The following is a 24,647-nucleotide window of genomic DNA, read 5'->3' on the forward strand; positions in this document are numbered from 1 at the left end:
TCAAATCAAAATCTTCTTAACTAAAATTTTAGATTTTAAGTTATTCAGTTTATCTAAGCCCTTATAGGGCTAAATAGTTTTGTACCACAACGTCACACATTGCTAAACTGTTTGTGAAAAGAAATGAAAGTTACACTCTACTTATAAATTGTGCTTTAATTAGGCCTGGTATTCTGCCTTTTCTACGTTTCAAAATATTGCTCAAAGTGGGGTTGACTGGCATGCCATCTATTTTTGTCCATCCATCAAATGCATCAGACTCCTATTTAACACCATTTTGGGGTTCAGATGCTCTCTGTTATATCCATTAACATATTACCATCCCCAATAATCTAATATACTTCAAAACTTTAAAAATCGTTGCCATCATTGTTTGAATGAAAATGTAATCTGATGATAAACCATAGTGGAAATAAGTCAGCTATGATACCTATACCGGTGTGACATACATCTCAGCAAGTACATATGGGGTGAACGGTTAAATAAAAACTGTACACTGCACCGGGTATATTTTCATATGCACAACTTAAAACAAATTTGTGGGAGTTCTTGTGCATCACTGCTCTCCTCGTGTGCAACTTTGTACAAATTTTGAAGGATTCTGATCTTGTGACGGCAACTCTTCATAAAAAGATGGTCGTATCTAAATAATTTCATCTAAGGACTTCATATAATATATAGCTGATAAAAGTTAACTTGTAATAGCTTGTAAGCATAATAACTTTCATAAATAGGAATAGATTTTTATTTTTATTTAGTATCACTGTATATTTCAGCACTAGTGTGAATGCATTTCACAACCTGCCCTACTTGACCCTGGTGGTAAAGGTCAAAGGTCATGTCTGATTTGCATATTTATGTGAGCTTATAAATGAAAAGACTCTCTTGTACTAGTCTTGGGAATCTGTTGAAATTTAAAGATCAGCAATTGGTTCATCATAACATCATAACCTATCAACCATAGAATTCAACTGAAATGGTGATATTTTCAACATTTTTTCAGGGACAATGCCATTCACATACTTGGTAATGATCAAGTTACTTTTATCCTGTAATGGCAAACAGTTGCAGTACCCTCTAAGAGAAAACAGCAAAGCCTCCTTTGATGGAAAAACTGAACAAGGAGCCTTGGCATGGATATAGGTCACCTGGGTTTCTGACAAGTGTCAGTTTGTGAATGAAATTTCATGCATATATTGAAACTTAAGGGAAAAGAAAAGATTGGAGTATATACAAGATCATTTTTAAAGCACAAGAAGGATGTCAATTAGTCAACACTTAGAAAATGTTCATAATGCTATCCTTTAACTATACACTTATGTGACGTTACATGCAGAGTTAATCTGTGCAGTCAGCATAGATTCCTGGGTCTATTTCTCCCCACCCATATGTCATAATTTCAAAACCAATTAAATCTGCCCATGTTATACAACCATCTGTGTTCCCTGGATTTTCGCAGTCCCTGGTAACTTGGTCCCAATTCACAACTTTGAAACTGTTAATGTGTTTTCTGAAGTTAATTTTTTTTTCTATAACAGCAGCCATATTTTATGGCACATGCATCATTTGCATAGTCTTAAATGTACAAATGCTTTCTGTAAACGTTGGCCAAATTCTGATCAGTATTTGTTGACAAGTTCTTTAAACGATGTTCAATTTTAGTAAAGGTGACCATATATGATAGTGAAATGGCATCATATATATCACACTGCATGCCTTCATTAACAGAATGCTGTCAAATTTGGCCAGTTTCGAGAAGTCATTTAAATTTTTCTATCTTTTAGTAACAACAGCCATAACTGATGCTGGATTGGCATAATTTATCAAATTTAAAATCCCATTGTTTCAGGATGCCTTCTATACAATTGGGTCAGATTCTTTTGAGCAGCGTTTGAGAAGTGGTTTTGTATCATAAATGTCTCTAGTTTTTAATAACAGCAGCAATATTTGAACAAATGTAAAAGAAGTTTATGCCAGGATGATCTCCATCAAATTTGGTCAAATTCTCAAATTCTACTGTGCAGTCTAAGTTTTTATAGTTTTTTTTTCTATTTACTGACAAATATATTTGATTTTGGATTGGTATCACTTGAGCTAAAAAAAACATTGCCGGATACCTTCTCTTAATAGATGTTTTTTTTTCTTCTCCTTAATGGTGGCCATATTTGATGGTGGATTAGCATAATTTTGAATGAAGGTAACAAACTTTTTCAGCTGCATAAATAAGCAAAATATGTAACCAATCTGACACAATGAAATGGCTGGTCTAATTTTCTGCCTCTGATAAAACAACCGTAAATTTTCTTTAAGGACACCTAAATATTTCAGTTCTGCAGTCAATGACTTTCTTGATACACAGGATGTTGCCATATTTGTAAGCTCATCACCAAAGGAAACAGCTTTTTCCCATACTCATGGCATTTAGTCCATTCTAGTTATGCAACAAGATGAGTCATTTAAAAGTGACTCAAAATTGTAATATTTGTAAGAAGTATGGATTTAATTACAATATAGTTTGATTTCATATTAGAAAGTATACATTTTCACAGTATCGTGGAGTAACTTGATTATGTAATGAATCATCTATAGTTATCTTGCAAAAAAGAAAAGTGGTAGGTTCTAGGAGTAAACTGAAGAAAAAAAGGCGTCTGGCCTATTCACTAGTTTTATGTCATCATTATTTCCTATATAGTTTATTATCATGTTCTATGTGACTATAATAACAGTTTCAAAACCAATTTTATGGCAACAGTAAATCTGCAAACCCATACATCGATAGACCAAATGTGGTATGTAGTCTACTTAATGTACTAAAACAATTTTTCTTCTCTGAGCTGCACTGAACATGACCTTTGATCTTTTGATCTAAAAAGTCAATAGGTTCATTTCTTACATGATGGAGAAGCAAATCACCAAGCTTAGTCTTGGTATGTGGTTTAGATCAAAGGTTATTGTACAAAGACTGTCTTCATTGTTGAGTCACAGTGTGTTTGACCTTTCTTTCTTTAACTAAGAGTTAACAGCTATCTTCTTTATACCATGGTCAAGCAATCTGCAAAGTCCAAACGTTACTTGTGGAAGCCAAAAACAGACAGACAGACAGGAGCCTATGCATGATCTTGCTCACTCTGTATTGGTATAAGATTGAATTTCAAATATATTTCAAATACATCTAATGATACTGCATTTGACCCTCTGTTTTAGTACTTTATTATTTGAATAAGGTGCGCAATTTCAGCTGTTGTTGTCAGATATAAACATCTATTATTCAGTAAGATGCAAACAGCACATTTGTGTTCATTAAGCTGCAAGGTATATGCCTTCACAAGACTTTGAGCTTGACAGAGATAGCAGTTAGAGATTGTTAAAGTGCATTCATTTTGTTACTATATCTTGTCATAGGAAATAAGACAATGAAAAACAAAAAAAAATTCCACATCAACATTTATAAATTCTTTCTTGTCTACAATATTTTGTCACTTTCAGTCTTGTTGAATTAAGTTCACATCTATTTTTCTTCCTTTTCTTAGAAATATTAGTCCTCACTATAAATTGAAAACTCTTCTTAAAAACTGCCAATGTCATCAATTAATTAGAACTATCAAGTTGATGAAAATATAAATAATGCACATTTCTATTTACACCTGAGAGTTCATTTCTGTTTATATGATAATTTCTGTTTCCCCAAGTTCTTCATCTGAAGGCAGTTCCACTGTAGCAGGATCCACCATATTTCTGTCAATTAGTGGCAATCCATTTCTTTCTCGTCTCTCTAGTTCAAGATATGCCTCTCTTATACTCCAATCTTGCAACCTAAATGGACAAAGAATGAGATTTGTGAATATACAATGGATCCGATCTGCAAAAAGTATCAACTAAGATCTCGATTCGAGTCTATACTAAATCTTAATGTCATCTGCCCATCCCAATTATGTTTTATACAAAGACCTTGGATGTAAATAGTGATCACTCTGAACTTGCACTCATGCTTGCAGTTCTTTTCACATCATAATTTTACTGATGTCATAATGACTCCATGATGTGCCATCACTAACATTAACATAAGCAATAGTTTGAGGAAATTTCAATGAAATTTAAATTTAATTTTGATTAAAACTAAATTTTAATTTACTGAAACTTAATGACTTCTTCCACTTTTTCATTATAATATTATGCTTGTGATACTTCAAACATCAAAACTTTTGTCACTGAAAGAGACTGTAGAAAGGATGAAAATCATTTTTGATATCTTCTGTCATAGGCAGTATAGAGTAACCATTGTCTGTCTGTAATTCTATCACACATTTGTCTTAGTATGACTAGTCTGGATGTTTTTGACGGATTGCCAAAAATCTTGATATACAGTATGGACTTCACATACAAATACACGTATCTACAAATCACTTTGCTTCCAGTGTTTAAAAAAGTAATTGCTCTTTTTGTTCTGAAGCATAGTGTGGTGTATGTCACAATCCCTTTAATGCAAAAAAGTCCTGCAGTTTTTTTTAGACTGTCATGAAATGTGGTAAATATCATCACCACCTAAAGATGCACATATAAAAAAAATTATCCTGCATTTATTGCTTTTCTGGTGCTTTAGTTTAATGCCAGGTATGAAACACTCATTAGTGCAGATAGTGACACCGTTTTCGATGGACTACCATGACTTTTAATAAATATTACAGTTATTTCCAAATCATGTGCACATCAACACACCTCCCTGCTCTCCCAATTCTTATAAGACTCATTGCCCTTTCTGAACTTGCAGATGAATCTTATGACAGTAGGAAAGAATACTGTGAATTCAACAAGTCTCAAAGATTGCAAAGGATTGCCATATCAATGTAATGATCATCATCTCCAGATTTGCATATGAAGAAATCAATGAGTTCATGCAAGTTACCGCCTTTTTTAACTTGGAGCAAAATAATTTTTTTAAAATCATATGTACTACAATGATTACTATACATAATATACTAAGCATTTCAAGTACTGGGCAAAACCGGCTCAATTAGATGCACAAAAATAGGATTTTTTTAATTGGTTTTTTTACCCTGGGGGGGAAAAAGTGCTAGGGTCAGCAGCGAGAGTCAACCGACTGGAATGCACACATTTAATTTGCTTTACATATTTGTGGTTTTTTGCACTCAAAACCCTAAGACATTACATCAGAAGCTGATTAAAAACAGAAATCTAAAAACAGCATGTAGTAAAAATTTTCATTATTTGCATATCAGCAATTTTTCCTGTCAACAAAAGGGAACTTGCAAATATGTCAAATTTATAGTATCTTAAACTAAATAAATGTGCTATCCCTACATTTCTTAAAGCAAATTAAAAAGACAGCGAAAACATGTTTCCCAATGTTTTTCCTATCTAAGATAATTTTGTCGTAAAATGTCACCAATTGTACATTAGAATTCACAAATTAACAGTCACCAAATTAACAGTCCAGAAGTTTATATCTCTTAAGCTGGTCATCAGACCTATTAAAGTCACATATTTAGTGTTTGAAAAGTAATGAATCTGTTATATGGCATGGTGATTTTAATCAAAAAGTTCACATACATTTGAAGTCTATCATCTTTTCGAACTTTCAAAATATCATCCCTAACTATATGTACTACATCAGTCGTGTTGGCAATACATCTTCCAGTTCTGATTACATGCGTAACCTATTTAATTTTTAAAAAAACTCAATTTCAGGCAAACAGCATTACCTAAAATGAACACCTTTAACCCAGATCTGTCATCTCATTATATGCAAGTGTATCTGGGTCTGTGCAGTTTGTCAGGAGTAATCAGTAAAACAAACAGCACTGACTCTGACTGATAGGTGCATTATGCTACGGCAAATTGGGATCTTAGTTTGCAGTTTGCCTCATCTTATAAGCATGCACATATGATAACAGCATCCTTACAGATGCACATAACCATTCAATTTGTCCATCCCCAAATATCCAATGATTGAGTTTGAGCGTGCTCTGAGGGGTTTCATGATATAGTCATTTCACATTTACCGCACTTTTTACCATAAGTTAACCTGAGTTACTATATTATTATACTCTAGTATCTGCACTGAAAATTCACAAAAGATAAATTACACAAATGCTTATATTTAAATTCCTTACAAGTCACTGTGAATTACTTAATAGTCAATGTCACTCCACTTGCATTAATATACATGAATTTTGATTCTTACATAGTCAGATTTGTTCACATTCCACACCAGTGTAGTATACGGTCAACATATCTGCTTTGCCAAATTGCAGCTCCAGATTTGATCTTTGGAGTCTATGTGCATGTACTACTGGTTATCACACACAGATTTGATCTTTGGAGTCTATGTGCGTGTACTACTGGTTATCACACACAGATTTGATCTTTGGAGTCTGTGTGCATGTACTACTGGTTATCACACACAGATTTGATCTTTGGAGTCTATGTACATGTACTACTGGTTATCACACACAGATTTGATCTTTGGAGTCTGTGTGCATGTACTACTGGCTATCACACACAGATTTGATCTTTGGAATCTGTGTGCATGTACTACTGGTTATCACACAGATTTGATCTTTGGAGTCTGTGTGCATGTACTACTGGTTATCACAAAGATACATCTTCTCCAGTTTTCTACATCTCTGAAACCACTGAATCCAATATACATCAAGTCTAAATGTATCTGGTATTAGATGCTAAATTTTGTAGTACAACAGATATAATTTATATGGACTCTTAGATACGCATATATTGTGCATTGCAATGAGACACTGACCATTATTTGTATTATTTACTTACGTACTGCATTATTTTATGACAGTATGTTTACTACAGCCCATGTAAATAGCATGGCAAGGGAGGCAACTCATATAAAAGGAACCATTTTAAAACTAAAATCCCATAACAGCTATTTTTCATAAGTCCTATACATAGAAATAAAAACAAATAATTAAAATTAAAAAAATATACAAAATTAAAATTAAAATTAAAATGTTATTTAAAAGAGATTAATTTTTACAGGTCTGGCAATAAATTCATGAATCAAGCCATACAAAATAGTGGCCATTTGTTTTTTCTTTCACCAGCTAATAGCATGTTTATACGACTATTTTTGCAATCACTTTGGAAATGCAAGCAACTAAATAGCAAATTATAGTTTCCTTGATTACAATATACAATGTTCAGCTGAAAAATTTCTGTTGGTGTATTGGGGAACAGTTTCTTAATGTGAAAATACACTGCATGAGAGCAATGCAGAATGATCCTGCCTTAATCATGTCCACCTTTGAAAAGTAAACTCTTCTGATGCAGTTTGAAATATGATCACAGCAATATGAACAAATCAATATGACATGATTTGTTACCTATGTATATTGCAAAGCTGCAGCTCTGCGAGACTCAATGCAAAATGACAAGGTTGCAACTTTAGTCCTTTTATTAAATAATAAAAAATGAAAGAGCTAATGCAATTTTAATAATCCCAATAACAGTCCTTACTTCAATGATAGAAAAGGAGACACTAGATAATGGTCAGTGGTTTATGACCTGTGGAAAGTTCATGATGTAGGCTTTTTATTGTAAAACCACCCAATGTGATCTCAACAACTGTGTCAAACTATGACAGTGGTTCCAGTGGTTCTGAGATCACTAACCTGACTGGCATCTGGTAATAGGCCAAGATATCTGACAGCAGCATGCCAACTGTTGCAATTTCTTCCAATCTTATTCATTATTTATGTTATGAAAAAATAAATGTTTCAAGGTGTCTCAAGTTTTTGTATCTTATTCTATATCTGATGGCACATCAACATCACATGTCTAGCACTTGCAGGCCACTATGCCAGAAAATGTAGCTATACTTAATAGTGGAATGGTATCATCTGTTTAATTCTGAAAGGCTTTTATACCAAAATGCTCAATGCAAAGTTTGGCTGAAATTGGTTCAAATGTTTCAGAGTGAAAAGTCAAAATTAATAACTGTCTATAAATGGCAGATGGAGAATACATTCATGCACTACAGACGAAGGGCCAAACCAGAAGCTCACTTGACACTATCGCCAGGCAAGATAAAATGAAATAAATACTAGCAAATTTAGATATGATTTCATAAATATGTAAAATAAATCTCAGTTAAAAAAATTAAATACTTCTGTTAAAACTATCAACCTACTTGTGATCTGGCTGATATGCCAATATGAAACCAGAACCACACATTCCAAGTGTAATAAAGAAGAACATGGTCATATTCTTCAAGAATCGATCAAGATCTCTGTCAGTATCATGGAAGCCGAATGGGACCCAGTTCTGTAAAACATAAAAGATCAATTCTGAATAAGAGGCCAAAATATGTATAAACATCCGGGCTCTCAATAGAATTTCAGGATGAGTAGTCCTGGACTCTCCACTCGTGAAACTCAGGAGACCTCAGTTTATATCTGAGAGTCACTGGCTTGTAAAGGTGAAGAAACAAAAATGAAAAGCACATATTCATTATTTTAATAATATCAGGATTTAATTCTTAGCCATTTATAATAACACGCTACAAAGAAAATACATCTCAGTAAACAGAACATTAAGTTTGAATATTATACACATAATTTATCATTTTTTTAACCCCACAACAATAAACATATATATATATATATATATATATATATATATATATATATATATATATATATATATATAAACCACAACAGTAAAATTATAGACAATCATTTTCAGTCCCAGTAATGATCTATTAAAATGCTGTGTAGTTTTCTATGCAAGTAAAATAGTATCTCCATTCCCACCAAAGAAACTTACACAAGTATTACACTGTATCGCATATAAAAAAGCTAATCACCATCATAAAATTAAATAAAGGAATGAAAAGATACCAATCAGCATATGTGCAAAATTAACTAATTCAGAACATATGTTAATTAGTAAACCGTGTTAAATGCTTAAGTTGAGAGTTCACCCTAAGAGTGGGATCCATAGAAGATATGAATTTTGGTCCATGTATGGTACCTAAAAACATGTAACTTGAGACTGCAAACTGAAACAGTTGTCAAGATGAATTTACACAAGCTTTAATACTGATACTCAAATATCACCAGTAACTTTTGACTTTTTTGCTTTCTTCCTTTTACTGGCTCATTTTCATCACAAATCCATTTCCAGAAAAATGAAAACAGATTTTGCTGACTTGTTTTTACAAGATGAAGTACTTTTCTGAACTCTTTTAAATAGTTTGTACAGATAATGTAGTGCCCTGCAGAAATCACAAGTACTCAGATAAGAGTTGTTATTACTATTACATATCCATCATTTGATAATAATGACTTGGAGAATGTTTTGATTATATACGTGATTCATATTCACACTCTCACTATTACTCTCACTATTTTAACACCATTACAACAAAACATAGTTCATTTGCCAAGCAATTGCAGGTGCTCACACACACATTCAATAAAACATGGTCTCTCTAAAGCATGTCAGAGTAGTCTTTGGAGGGGCAGTCCTTTTCACAAGATAATTGCAATAACAAGGATTACTAATTAATTAGTCACGCTGGCTAACTACCTGTTTAATTACGTCCAGCCTTTACCTATTCTGCAGATTGGCCAAGGCTGACCAGAATATGAAAAGGGGAACGTCCTGGATGAAAACAAGTCACTACAAGGGGAAGTATTATAGGGAGAAACAGTGTGTCCATTTAGAATTTCAAGAGTATTTGACCACCTTTGTGACATAAAAATGACAAATCATTTATAGAACCAGCATTCTCCTGGATCTCTACCTGTCTTTAATTATCGGCCCAGATTCATAACAGAAACTGTTCATAGCTCCACCCTTAAAGTACATACACTTATCTGGCAGTACATGGGGTATTAAGTCAGTCAGTATGGATTCCTGGTTGTCCTCACCTACTTGGGGACCCAACTTGAGCCAAAAGCTGGAAACTATTGGGATCCCCCCACCCCCAGGTAGCTGTGGTGGCTCAGTGGTTAAGGCACTGGACTCATGACCAGAAGGTTGTTGGTTTGATTCCTACTCATCTGATAAGCTTTCTCATTAGTATGCATGGATCTCACTCTGATAATCTTTTAGTAATATGGCTTCTAGAATGTTCACATTCTAGCCAATCTAATGCAAAATCCCCCTCCCCCATTAATATGCAGTGAATGTTGTTCATAATCGAACCCATGTAAAATCTTGATGATATAAGCCTACAAACTAAACCTGGTCAAAACTGGATCAGCCACATTTGAGATCTTGATGATATATGCTTACAACCCAAATATGATCAGATATGAAGGTTCTAAAGTGTTCACAAGCAAGTGTTGACAAGTAGCTGACATGATGGCCAAAAGAGATCACTTAATTAAAGTTACAAGAATAAAATTCATAATACCCAGGTATATTTCTTTACTTAATGTTTTTTTTTTTTATAAAAATGCTTCAATTCAAATTTTAATGAAACTGCAGCTTCAGAATTGTGTGAAATTACTGAAATTCAAAAGAACAAGATTCATGTCAGGAAAACATACAACTCCAAAGCACCTCAAAAATTCAAAATCTACAATGTAAAAAAGAATGTGATATCATAATCACCTGCAGAATTCATCTTAATGACAAAAATATCTTCTCTGGTGATGTATGTACTCTGCACTTACAAAATTATTATTTAGTTCAATTCTCCCTCTCAGTGTGGTCATACTCAATAAATCACTTGCAAGATTTGTTTTTAAGTCTAGGTGGGCATAAGCCTCCAATAAGGTATGCTGATATCAAGTCATGAGCACCTAGTAATGAGTACATGTTTGGACCAAAAAGAACTATGTGTACTTATTAAGCCAGTACAGTACACAGAGTCAAAAGCACACAAGAGTCAAAGGCACAAAAGAGTCAAAAGCACATAAGAGTGATGAAAAAGGAAACAAGTAGGCCAGAGCCTGTATGTTGAGCCCATGACCAAAGCATTGATGTAAAATATCTGACCTTGAACTTGCAATCCAATACAAGACCATTTCTTCCTTTTAACTGCAGCATAATAAAATCATTGACATTCTATGGTCATAACAAGATTTTCAAATTAGCTGTTGTGATGGACATACCAGATGTCAAATTGTCAATATTTTCAGGTAGGACCAACAAAATTGTCAAATTAGCTGTTGTGATGGACATACCAGATGTCAAATTGTCAATATTTTCAGGTAGGACCAACAAAATTGTCAAATTAGCTGTTGTGATGGACATACCAGATGTCAAATTGTCAATATTTTCAGGTAGGACCAACAAAATTGTCAAATTAGCTGTTGTGATGGACATACCAGATGTCAAATTGTCAATATTTTCAGGTAGGACCAACAAAATTGTCAAATTAGCTGTTGTGATGGACATACCAGATGTCAAATTGTCAATATTTTCAGGTAGGACCAACAAAATTGTCAAATTAGCTGTTGTGATGGACATACCAGATGTCAAATTGTCAATATTTTCATGTAGGACCAACAAGATATTATATGAAGTCTGCTGGTGGAAACCCCATTTTGATATGACTTTCCATTTTGGTAAAGCAATGATAACATGATTTTCAAGATGGATGCTATGGAAGCCATATTCAATATCAGACTGGCAAAATTCTATTTTGTACCAACTAGAGATCATACAAAATCTTTGATGAAAGCACAATGATGATTATGATCAAGCATCTAGAAGTAGTAGTATCAATACTTTCAAGTTGGCCATTGTGGCATTCATACTAGAAGTTGAATTGACACCGTTTTCATTTATTGCCAGCTAGACATCATACAAAGTCTTTTAGTGGAAACTCCATGCAGATGTGACCATTCATTCAGGTGAAATAGTGATAACAATATTTTCTAGCTGACCACCATGGCAGGCATACTGTCTACATGCCACCAATGGACCCAACCAGACATGATAAAAAAGTTGTTTAGTAAAACCTCCATGTTGAAAGGACCACCCATTCAGTAATAGGGACAACAATATGGCCATCATATCAACATCATGTTCATTTTGGACCACTGTACAACATGAGAAGTCTTGCTGTGAAAACCCCATGTTAACATTACATTCCAGGATTAACAATAACAAAATTTTCACAATGGCCACAATGGAAACTACATTTGACATCAGACTGGCATCATTTTCATTTAGGACTAGCTAGACATCAGTGTATTAATGAAAACTCAGTGTTAATATAACCATCCATTCAAGAGCCGTAATGATAAAACTTTCAAGATGGTCACCGTGGTTGTCATATTAGACATCAGATCAGCACTGTTTTCATTTAGGACCACGAAGACATCAACTGAAGTCTTTTGGGAAAACCCATATGTTGATATGATCATCCATTGAAGCGGAGTAGCAATCACAAGATTTTCCAGACGGCCACTGCAGTAGCCATACTGGATATCCACGTGCTACTATTTTCATTTAGGATTAACTAGACCATGGAACAAATGTGTGTGCAAAAGCTTCATGGCAGTCCCCTACCTAAGCATCTTTGCTAGCCATGGTTCCAATATGACAACCCTATCTGCACCATGGCAGATCGAACAGATATGTGGGTGCTTTGTCCTAGTGACATCTATTGGATTTCATCAGTTACCTCCCATAGTATGTAATGCCAACTAACCAATAGTGTGGTACGTTGTACCTCAGCCGAAAATGGTGAGGGCTATTACAGGTGTATTTGAGTGAAGAGTATTTTTTTCAAACATGGACTGGCACTGGAAAATTGCTTATTTATCAGTTCATTCAGGTTGTGTGCTCCTCTTGTCTTGATCGTTGCATCCAATGAAATTTAAAGACCTGAAGCAAAGAAATACCTGTTTTATACGATTATCACAATGGAACCTTGGCTAGTGAAGATGTCCTTTAAGTATAGTTTAGGTGCGGTAGTGATAACTAAATTGTGATATGGGACAAAGATACAGATGATGGATGACTGACAACAGTAGAGCTAAACAACTGTAGCATGGGGGAAGAGTATCCCAAAACAAGCATACTTTTGACCCAGAGGTTAACACAAATGTCTGCAAACATTCATAATCTTACATAGAAGAGTCAACAATTTTCCCACTTTTTACAGCAGCATGAAATACACAAAACATTCAATCAAACAATGAAAAAAATAATTACAGATATTGTTCCCAAAACTGACAATCTTCTGCTCTTTTAAAATCAATTAGGCATAAAAGTTCATTGTGTAAATATGAGATATTCACTCATCATATGTTCTAGAGTATAACAGTAATATGTGAAAGAAATCAACTATTGGTGTTGTAGGCAAATGTCTACCTGTTGATTACCAGTGAAAGTTCATGGAAAATGTATTAATTTGTAAAATATGAGATACTCACTTGTCATAATGATCTAGAGTATAACAGTAATATGCTAAAGTGATGTACTAATGGTTTTGCAGGCTAATGTCTACCTGTTGATTACCAGTTAAAGTTCCAATCATTTCCAGTTCAAGAAGGCACTCAACATGTTTATCAATTCCAGCCAACACGTCATCTAAGTTTTATTCCAAGAGTAATTACAAGCTTACTTTGCATCTCACTGCCTACTTGTATGAAGGCAACAGAATTATCATCAGCCTTTTGCATCCATAGTTTGTTTACATGATTGTTTAACATCATCGAAAATGTAGACAGCAAGCAATATGACAGATGGGCAAGTACTAGGTACAGTTAGCATATGCTGTATTTTAGGCTCATGAGATGAAATATATATCAAGTGTCATGTCCAAGAAAATAAATCATCTTCAAATTGATTTTACACAAGCTGGACTTAATGCAAGTTCATTTAACTTTGTTGAACATGTTAGTACATGGCTAACATGTGTCACTATTGTGCAAACTTCATCAAAGTCCAACTTTACAATACAAAATGTGCTCTGATTACCCTTCACTCCCAACATAACTTGTCAAATGTGCAACAAAGATGAAAAACAGTCATAGGAAACAAAAAAAAAAAAAAAAACAGATTTGGTGATTTACAGTCAAACCCGGTTATCTCGATTACGTCGGGGGTGTAAAAAAATCGTCGACATAACCGGGTCCCGAGATATCTGGGTTCATAAAAACCGGTAATTTTAAAAATGTCCTTGAGCATTACTCCTGTCTCTTGCTGGTGTTTACTGGAATCCCCTCCCACTGCATGTTACAATAAAATAAACAAAACGCTTAATTGATAATAAAATGAAATGAACTAACCTGGTGTTGTTATCATTTATTCCTTTTTTATCATCATAAGTAATTTATTAAAGAAAAAATATATCTATGAACTCCTTATATCACATGTAGCGTATGCATCCATTACTGTAGTGTGCATCACTTATGTCAGATAACACACGACGCATTTTTATAATTGATGTGAATATTGAAAAACAAATCATGTTTGGTTGTACTCAGAGGTTTGAATATGTTATCAGATTGAAAAATGGATCAAAGAAAATCACAAACGAGAGAGTGAGAGAGAAACATCCACCGATTGCTTTCAGGCACCCGCCATTCACGCATAACGCGGTGTTAGGTGCAAAATAACCAAGATTGTATTATATCCAGGTTAATATATGACAGTATCTCGCAGATAAAGATCAATAAATGTTTTTGAAAATACATGTACATGTACATGTACATTGACTGTGAGTGCAAATGAGGAAAAGCGATCCTATAAACCAACTCTGCTAGACGCCATCATGTATGCCCGTGCAGCTTGGAACAGTGTATCGCCGAAAACCATTCAAAACTGCTGGTTCCATTGTATTTTTCCAGAAATTTCTGATGAAGAATTTTACCAGCAGTGTTTAATTGCACAAGAAATTAAAGAGCCTCAATCAGAAATAGGTCTTGAAGCGATGGCTGATGAGGTTGCGGACTCCATAGGCATTGCTCGGGATGAATTTTCTAATTATGTTCACGTGGATGATGATGCCAATGCCTATGGTGAACTTACTGATGAGGAAATAATCCAATCGGTGACAACGAAGCAGATACAATCATGCAAGCAAGATGATGATGATGATGATGATGATCAGCCTATCACTATCCCAAGCTACAGTGAAATGGCTGAATGCATTAAAAAAATGAAATTGTTTGTGGCAAGTGTCGACGGTGCCGAGCATATGTATGAAAACGTAAGTGCTTTTGAATCGTTCGTTACAGATCAGCACCAGAGTAAACAAAAGCAGACTGATATTACTTCATATTTTCTACAAATCGATCGCTTTTGCTGACTATTTCTTGTACAATTTCTGTGAGATTGACGTTAAAAAGTTGCATTTCGTCGAATTAAGCGGGTCCACATGTTACTTCGGACCGAAACTTATGCCCGACATAACCGGGTTATCGACTTAACAGAGGTCGAGATAAGCAGGTAAAAAATAGCATAACAAAGAAGAATTTTTTCGGGACCGGACCAAAACGCTCGACATAAGCGGGTTGTCGAGATAACCGAGGTCGAGATAAGTGGGTTTGACTGTACTTACTCGCATGAAAATCAGATTGGAACAACATATTATTAAAAGTGCTCCAAGAATATAAATAGCAGCAATGTCTCGTTATGCAACTCGACACCCAAATTCCATGGCGACCAGAATTCTCAAATGTTCAGCATGGTTTCTCTCTGATCTCACAAGACGAGTCGCTGACCCTCAGATGTGTGAAAATCAAGTTGTAACTGTTACAAATATATGGTCTTAAACTAAGCAACAGAAAGAAGCAAAACCAAAACGTTAATTAAAATCAACAAATAAACTTATTTCTAATTTATTTCTCTGAGTTACAAAGAGAAAATTGTGGAAAAAATAGTTTGCAAATTAAATCCCAAATAATTCTAAAAGTTCTATCACTTGTCCAAAAGTATAAAGTGTTCCAACTGAATTCCAGTATTGAATGTGCTGATTTACAAAGTATTGACAGACTCGGCTAATGTGGGTATGTGAGAAAGCTTACCAGTAGCTTTTTGTGGGTCGGTGGTTCTTCCTCCACCAGTTAACCTGGCCGCCATTTATAACTCATCTTGTGCTGAAAAAATGGCATTAAATCCTACAACAACAACAACAAAGTCTTGAATAGTTTCATCATGCACTAACAGTCTTCATGTATTTGAATTCACAATAATCCCAAAATAACATTTTAGTTCACAAAGTCATAGAGCACTTTGTAATTCCAATGAATAATTGAAATAAAAATGATTCCTCTCAAATTATATCTGAACTTGAATACAGATATCATTAAACAAACTTATTTATGACTTATAAACTTCATTAGTTTTTAACACAAACTGGCAAGGGACAAGTGCTTGTTTGATTGTAATGTACAATAGTGTGGTTGGAAGTTCCCAAACAAACAAGACCCACGTCTGTTGCAACAACACCCTAGTGTGCTGCAAAAAACCTTGTCTGTGACTACCTAGGTGTTGGAGATATAGTTCTAGGTTTAAAGGATGCCTGTTGTAGGGGTCCTTCTACCTGGACACAAGCAAGAGATATGAAACCTCAGAAAGATTTTTATGGCAGAAGCCAAGATATGGTCTGGATTGGCATCAGCCAACTCTATCAGATTTGGACTACAGTGGATGAGCAGAATGACTATCCCCCACAAGAATCAGAAAAGGATGTTGTGAATGAGCAAAGTAAGTCGATATGCCTGTGGACAAAGAAGAGATAGACATGCTGGAAGATTGTGTAGTCATGCTGGAAAAATATGTGGTGGAACAAATACAAGTGGTAAAGGAGCTAGACCCTCAGAAGGATCATGTGGCCATAATGAAAACTGTTGTGAAGCAAACAAAGGAACATGTGTATGTGTTGCACACAACTGTACAATGTCTTTTGGCATTGGTGCTCATGAAATTTCAAAAATGGCATGAAAATGGTCCCATGAAAATCTAGCACAAAGAATTTCAAAAACAGCAAGATAATGATTCTGCAAATTGGGTGCACAAAGAATTTCAAAAACAGCAAGAAAACAATTCCATGCAAATCATACATGTGGAGAAACATTGGTGGGACAAATATTTTCCTTACTGGTGGTTCTAATTGTCAAACAATCAGAGACATTGGTGGGTATATTCCATGCCAAAAAATCAACTTAGTAAGCAAATAGAGTAAGTGTGATCTGTTGCAAGTTGGCTGTGGGAACCGCTCTTTGAGTTGTGTGACAAACACAGATATTTGCACAATCTAGGAAAAGATTCACGAAGCCTACTACTAGTTGGTGGATCTATGGACTACCAACAGAACAATGGTGCCATCGACATTGTCTAACCAGAAAACCAGTGGTGGACTCGCACCAACCAGACCCTCTTTCTGAGCACAATCAACCACCCAGCTTTCCCAAAATTGCATGGACCACAGCACAAGAAAATGCCAAAGTAAATGGACTGCTACATAAAATGTGTGCAGTGACCGCCAATGAGCAGATATGGTTTTGTTGACGTGCCCAATGCTCAAGTTTCCAAAAAGCTGTTTGGTTGGCTGGGACCAATCTATGTTGTGCAATTGACAAAGGGTTCCCAATTCTGTCTATGGATATTGGTTGGACTACAGTACACTCTTACGGATATACAATAACTGCTTCCAACTTTGCAGACTGTGGCTATTGTAGAAAATTCTGGCAAAAACTCGTGAAAAATTGTGCGCGTGTTTGTGCTAGAAAAATACTATACAAACAGGTGTTCTAATACAGGTATTGCTGGGCATGTTAGCCCTGCACTGGCTTCTCTATATCTGCACTGGCCTGAGTGTTTTGGTCCTGTCTACTTTGCATATGCATGTTGAGTGGTATTGCCAGATATTTATAAATCTCTTTGACATGCCTTTCCTTTGTCTGCAAAACCAAAGGTGCCCTGTTGTTGGCCACAAGCATAAGTTCAATTTTTGTTCTCTGTATCAAACATGGTTTGCACTGGATAGATATGAGACACAGACCAAGATCACCCAATTGTTCCAAATGTATATATTTTCCTGTTCCAACTCATTTGGTACTTCTAGGACACGTATCTTTAATATTTCCCTACTGTAGTTGTAGAGTGACTGCTGGCTTTCAATTTCTAGTACCACATGCAAGGCTGATTGCGCATGGACAATGTAGAAGACTGACAATCAATCTTTTTTGTCCACTTCCTCCTAGAGATACAACTACAGGAAGGTTTCTAGACCTTTTGTGACCCAGACCATGTACCCCTCCTAGAAAATCAAGAACAACTCAAGCTGCAGTGATGCTTTCCTTATTGTGTCAGAAGCCTAGCAGCTGTGTCTGCTTGGTTGTTTGAAAGATGCTTCCTATTTTTGGTCACTTTTTTGGACAATGCCTCATGGACCATCTTGTACGCGCACTTGGAAATTTTTTGTACACAACCAGGAATCTGTTCCAGATTGTCTATCTCTTTTCTTTACAATCGGGACTTTGGAAGAATTTCTACTGATTTGCGTCGCCATAGTTCCAGCAATCTTGCATCTGCAATCTCCCAGATCCTCCTGCTCTTATTTATTGGACACCAGCAAAATCTTTCCATCAATTGCAAATTCTTATAGCGGCCATACTCGTTTTACAATGATTTCTTTGGTTTTTTAATCGAGTCGACACCTTGCCTGTACACAAGCTGATACTTGGATAAATGTGCATCCTCACGCTTCTAAATCCGGGCGCAAGTTTCTTGCAGATGGAAATTTTGACAGTTGGTGGAATCTGCTAGGTGACCTCTAAACAATTCACAAATTTCCCCAGGCTCAAAACTGGAAATGTTGCTGTAGACTTTACATCATACAGTAATATCTTTCACAGATTTGTTGTCGATATGATTCCCACTCAGCTCAAGCGTGTCTGTTCGCATAAGATCATATTTGGGCAATTGCTAATATAAGTTGCTGAAAAGTTTAATCTGAACATAAAAAGCATAATCTATATATTACTATCATTAACATTAGTACACCTACATTGCTGAGGCTATGACATGACATTGTAGCAAATATATTACATGCCATAATTACAGTACACCATATGAAAAATTGATTTTACTACTAACCTGGGTCTGCAGCTCAAAATACTTGGCACAACTGGAAACATCAATGTGGATTAGAACCAGAATATAAATGAAAAAACATGCTGAAAACTATTCATATTCAACACTAGCTTTAACTAGTCTACATATCTATAACTTTACCCAATTGATCGTGAAGTACACAGATTCTGTCTTCAATCTGATTGCTGTATTGCATCACTTTCATTTTCTTCATTACAAATTTCTAAAGTGGTGTTGAATTATCATTTTTCTGATCGGATATGTTCTGAAGTTTATAAAGACCCATCTGCTCGAAGAATTTTCACCTACAAGTCAACCCGTAAAAGTCCCTTTCACTTAATGTCTGGTACCATATTCTTTAAATGTACAACCTGGTCCACTACCTAAATTCATTATCAATATAATGAATCTTCATGGCGAAGTTTCAAATTACAGAAGACCATCTGTTTTCTTGGAATTAGGTCATTGTTCTTGCTACAAATAGAAAGCTAAAAAGGTACATGTAGCTCTATGATGGACAAATTAGCTCTTACACTATTCTTATGCAGCAGTCTTTCTTTATACAATATTCTCAATATTTTAAGTTAGAGTGGAGTTAAAGAGATGATAATATAAATTATAAACACAACTTTTATTGCTTTAATTTTATTTTTTAACAAACCGGAAAAAGAGTAATCGATATACAGGCAAGTGTAATACATAATTCAGTGAAAAAAGCATAATGATTATGCCAAAAGTATAATGGATGACATGTATGATAATATCCCAAAGGTGCTACCAAGACTGTGTGGAAATGCATATGCTTGGGTGGGCATTGCAGTTTGCCGCAATTGTTTCCTGTACCATTCCCAGGATATCGGCAACAATAGCTTTTGCAGACCCATCATACCCAGTTGTACAGAGCATGCTACCTTTTGTATATAGAATATTTTTGTGGTGATAGTAGCTTAACACTTATACAGAGTCCACAATGTTCTAAGCCTGAAGAGTGATTGCAAATATGTACAACCCTTGTGCCCCTGTAGACAGTCAATGGTGGATATGTCAGGTACTAGTTTACTTTTGAGTGCGTTCTCTTTCAGGATGTGAAGTGCTATTTCTGTCCTTATACTTTGGAATGTAGCATATATTGTTGGGATGCAAGTACGTATTGTGGTATTTTGTAGAACATTTGCAGTCTGTACAGCTGCCTCATATTTAGGAGTTACTTCGTTTTCCAATTCCTATATACTGGTTATAAAATTGCTCCAATTCTGTTTGCTGTGTAGTAGGGCGAGTTTTGGATCTTTTGTTTACTTCATTGCGGTTGTCTTTGGGTTTGGTTTTCCATGTCAAGATACAAAACGTCTTGAGATACAAGCATTCTGCAAGTATTTGTGATACCTGTTGCGTTTTTCTCTTTTGCAAAATGTGTGCAAATTCTGGTCTGTCAAAAGCCCTCTACAATCAGTGTGCAAAACAGTGTGGTAGCCCCAAATCAGGGTAGCTTCTGCATTTTATGCGCTCTATAAAAAATATGAGCAAAAGTCATGGGGGAAAGAGGCTTTGACCTAGCTCAGTAATAAATGGCAAAATCAACCAATTGATAAGAATCAGTAGAACATGGTTGTTTTCCATATTACCAAGCACTGTCATCTTTGATCCATTTTCAGTGGCATGCCTTTTAATCCCATTTTGATAATTACCCCTATATTAGTTATATAAACTTTATTTTGCCAATCTCTAACATTAAAAACAGGACAGCTTAACCCTTTACCTCATAGAGCATAGTGACAAAGTGCAGCACGCTATAAATAGAACACCTGTTACCGAGCAGACCGCATCCGCATAGGCATGCCTGTGAATTGTTAAGCAATGTAGTGGTGTTACGTTTAACAGCAGTTTTAACCATTTTACGTTTAAGGTAGACATCTATTATATATGGAAAAATTGAAAAGTAAAGTCCAATTGTTATAGCTGTGTAATTATTTTTCACAGAAGAATATTTAATGTGCTTTAAAATCGAGAGAGAACTCATTCACTGTCATGTCAGTGAGGCCGCGTGACCGACCGTAGCTGCCATTTCCCATATTCGAAATTTACACGTTTTTCGTCTGGGTCTACATCACTAAGTCATCTGAATTTGATAATCAATAAAAACTAATTGCTGCTTACATAAATATCATAGCCTTTACCAAAGTTATTGAATCTTTCGTGGTTGGGATTCTACTCGTGAAAACTTGGTAAGTACTGAATGAAATCCTGCCTGTGAACTGTTAAGCAATTTAGTGTATGTTACGTTTAACAACAATTTTAACCATTTTACATTTTTGGTACACATATATTATATGTGGAAAAATTTAAGAGTAATGTCCGATTGTTATAGCTGTGTAATTATTTTCCACAGAAGAATTTTTTCATGTGCTTCGAAATCTTGAGAGAACTCGTTCACCATCATGTCAGTGAGGCCGCGTGACTAACCGTAAATGCCATTTCCGATACTCGAAATTTACAAGGTTTTCGTGTGCGACTATATCACTAAGTCATCTGAATTTGATAATTTATAAAAACTAATTGCTGCCTACATTAATATCAGAGCCTTTACCTAATTTATTGAATCTTTCGTGGTTGTTATTCTAATCGTGAAAACTTCGTACGTACTGAATGAAATCTGCAGCTGCCATTTTGGAGAGTGGAGATTACGACCCAGTTACTTTAAATAGCAGATATCGACCAGTGCATGAATAGCGACCACGTGATCTGACGTAATTGTCATTCACAGAAATGAATGTAGTATGTAATAGGGGGGTTTTCCCCGAAGGTGGCGCTACGAAAACTATCTCAAAATGGCTGATGTTTACAGCAGGCGTCAAAAGGCGCCTCTATGCGAATCTTGCAGTGGAGTCAAAAGGCGCTTCCATGCGAATGGAGTAGAGGCGTCCAAAGACACTTGCATGAGGTAAAGGGTTAACTCATAAAAGTAATATTTTTTTTGACACAGTTAATGTATGTTGTGCTTAACGAATAACATCTGCAAGAATGCCAGATGACTGGCCTGAGTACTATATCAGAACTGATGCTAGAAAAACTTGTGTGATTAAAGAATATATAATCACATTTGGACTGCTGTATTAGACTGCTGTAGCAAAAATATGACTTCATTAATCCAGTTAACAATGAGTATGAATAAATTATACTTCATCACTGATATTTGTTGATCTCAAATGTTCATAACCAGATAAAATCATAAATATTTACTTGCTCCACTTTCTCGCATATTTTTAATCATTATGTACCGACTATAAAATAAAATTTTGGATGAGACTATGTCTCAGTGTTGGGTTTCTAGTGTGCTCTTGTGGAACATATAACTATAATCTTCTTTGCTAAGGCAATAACATTACTCACCAAACTCCCATGAATAATAAAATCGGTTTATATCCATAAAAAAAAGAATTTTCATTCTGTTTTCTTAAGTGCTTTGACAGCTACTTATGTAGATCATTTTGCCTCTTAGGTGTATTTATCTGGACCAAATAGACACTTGTTTTGGGCCCAAATGACCCTAAGCCATTGAAGGACAACCAATAGTCCTACAACATAAGACACATCACCCGATATTTTTGTTTTGGGTAGTGACGGGTCTTACTTCCTTGTATAAGATGTTCCCAAATCTACTGACAAGGGAATGAGAGGTCAAATTTTGAGGACTATCACATACTTGATAACAAATATCAACATTTCTCCAGATGTTTAAGTGTTATTGATATACTTACTTTGATCTCTTTATCATGATGGACTCAAAATCTGACACCAGCAAATGGATGCATTTTCATTTTCCGTTGACATACATTTCAGTTGGTTGCAATGCGATGGTAGCTGAGAAATGCCGAAGTAGGTTTCAACACTGACTTTTTTATTTAATGAAACTGAAGTAATCATTTATCAAACACTGACATTTTGGTGTGCTTATTTCCTCATAGCCATAATAAAAAATTACATTTCTTTTGTTATACTGAAACAATAACTATTGAATTTGTGCATCAGTGAGACAATGAACTATTGGAACAGTAAGCAAAATTTCGTTTCATTCAAGAAACATATCCCCACATGAACATAATTCAGGATACCTACAAATGTATGACAACGGAACATGAAAATTCATCCATTTGCTAGTATCACATTTTGAGGATACCAGGATAAAGACAGCACAGTAAGTATATCAACTGCACATAAATTAGTGGAAGAGTGTCGATGTGGGCTGCCATGTGTGTTAGATAATCCTGAAACTTTGATTACTCATTCATTATGTCAAGCGACATCGGAACACGCTACACAAGGCCGTCATTTGGGCAGCAAGACATCGCTAAAAGTCATGAAACAACCCTAGTCCTACATGTAAGACCTGATGCCAATGTTTATGTTTTGGCCGTCATGGTCTTACCGCCTAATTAATGGTGCTGTGTAGTGTGTTTTGATGTCGACTAACATCGTTACGAAAGTAAACTTTTCAGGAATATTTCACACAACTGACAACTAAAATAACGACGCTTTTCTACAAAGTAAAGTTATAATGTTTTAGTCAGACTTTACTTACTCTGATGGCCTTTTCTCTAATAAACTCAAATTCTTACAAAAGAAATGGACCTGTTTTCAAGTTTCTTTGGCCTACATTTTAGTTGGCTGGAAAGCCATGAAAGCCGAAATCGGGTTAAGTTGAAATATTATTTGTTCACAAAACGAATAAAAAATATATTATGCCTATTGGAACTGTAAGCAACGGTTCATTTCGTTCAAGAAACAGATCCCCAACATGAACCTACTTCGGCATTCCTCAACCACCGTCGTATTGCAACAAATTCAAATGTATGTCAACGGAACGTGAAAATGCATCCATTTGCTAGTGTCATATTTTCATTCCACCAGAATAAAGACAGCACAGTAAGTATATTAATTATACATAAATTAGTGGGAAAATGTTGATATCGGCGGCCAAGTGTGCGAGATGTTCCTGAAACTTTGATTACTCATTCCGATGTCAATGACACTGAAACACACTAAATAAGGCCGTTATTTGGATAATAAGACATAGCACCTAAGCAAAATCAAAATGTGCTACGACTTACGTGTAGGACTAGATACAACCCATGGGAATAGGTATAAACCTTTCTTTTCACATCAAGTGATAAACATAAAATTGGGGCTTCATTTGCACATTAACAGGAAGTCAGATACGATTTCAGAAATTACTTAGATACCAATCTCTGTGTGACTACAATGTATGTAATTCTAAAGTTAAGTCCTATTCAAGACCAGCACCTGTAGGTCGTCAGGGTCGTCGTTTGCAAAATGTTTTTCTAGTTGCTTCAATTCTTCTGATTTTGGCGACTCCATAGGAGTAACATCCGTGTGTGAAATAACATCTTTTTTCTTGTTAGATGTAGATATAAAACAAGTTGGAATCTGTCTCCGTACTGCAGCTGTGGAAATTATGCGACCTTGTCTCGCGATAGACCTCAATAAGGTCGCCATTTTGCGTGCCCTGACTGGTACTACATATTCTAAGTAACTTAGATTTGTACCTGTGGGAAAACATGCCTTGGCGCAGTAATTTC

The 24,647-nt window shown here is 35.3% G+C and overlaps 1 protein-coding gene across 1 annotated transcript; it reads right to left on the reverse strand.

The window, feature by feature from the left end:
* Window positions 1-3,431: 3,431 nt before the first annotated feature.
* On the reverse strand, window positions 3,432-24,598 carry LOC149788399 (NADH dehydrogenase [ubiquinone] 1 beta subcomplex subunit 11, mitochondrial-like). Its single transcript, XM_089974356.1, has 3 exons — window positions 24,352-24,598; window positions 8,174-8,307; window positions 3,432-3,813 (listed from the first exon to the last, which is right to left on the reverse strand). The coding sequence occupies exons 1-3, from the start codon at window positions 24,562-24,564 to the stop codon at window positions 3,663-3,665; spliced, it is 498 nt and encodes a 165-aa protein (XP_089830482.1). The 5' UTR covers window positions 24,565-24,598; the 3' UTR covers window positions 3,432-3,662.
* Between the last annotated feature and the right edge of the window lie 49 nt (window positions 24,599-24,647).

Source organism: Sinohyriopsis cumingii, chromosome 11 (assembly GCF_028554795.1).
Source record: "Sinohyriopsis cumingii isolate HCF-2022 chromosome 11, ASM2855479v2, whole genome shotgun sequence".
Taxonomy (NCBI): domain Eukaryota; kingdom Metazoa; phylum Mollusca; class Bivalvia; order Unionida; family Unionidae; genus Sinohyriopsis; species Sinohyriopsis cumingii.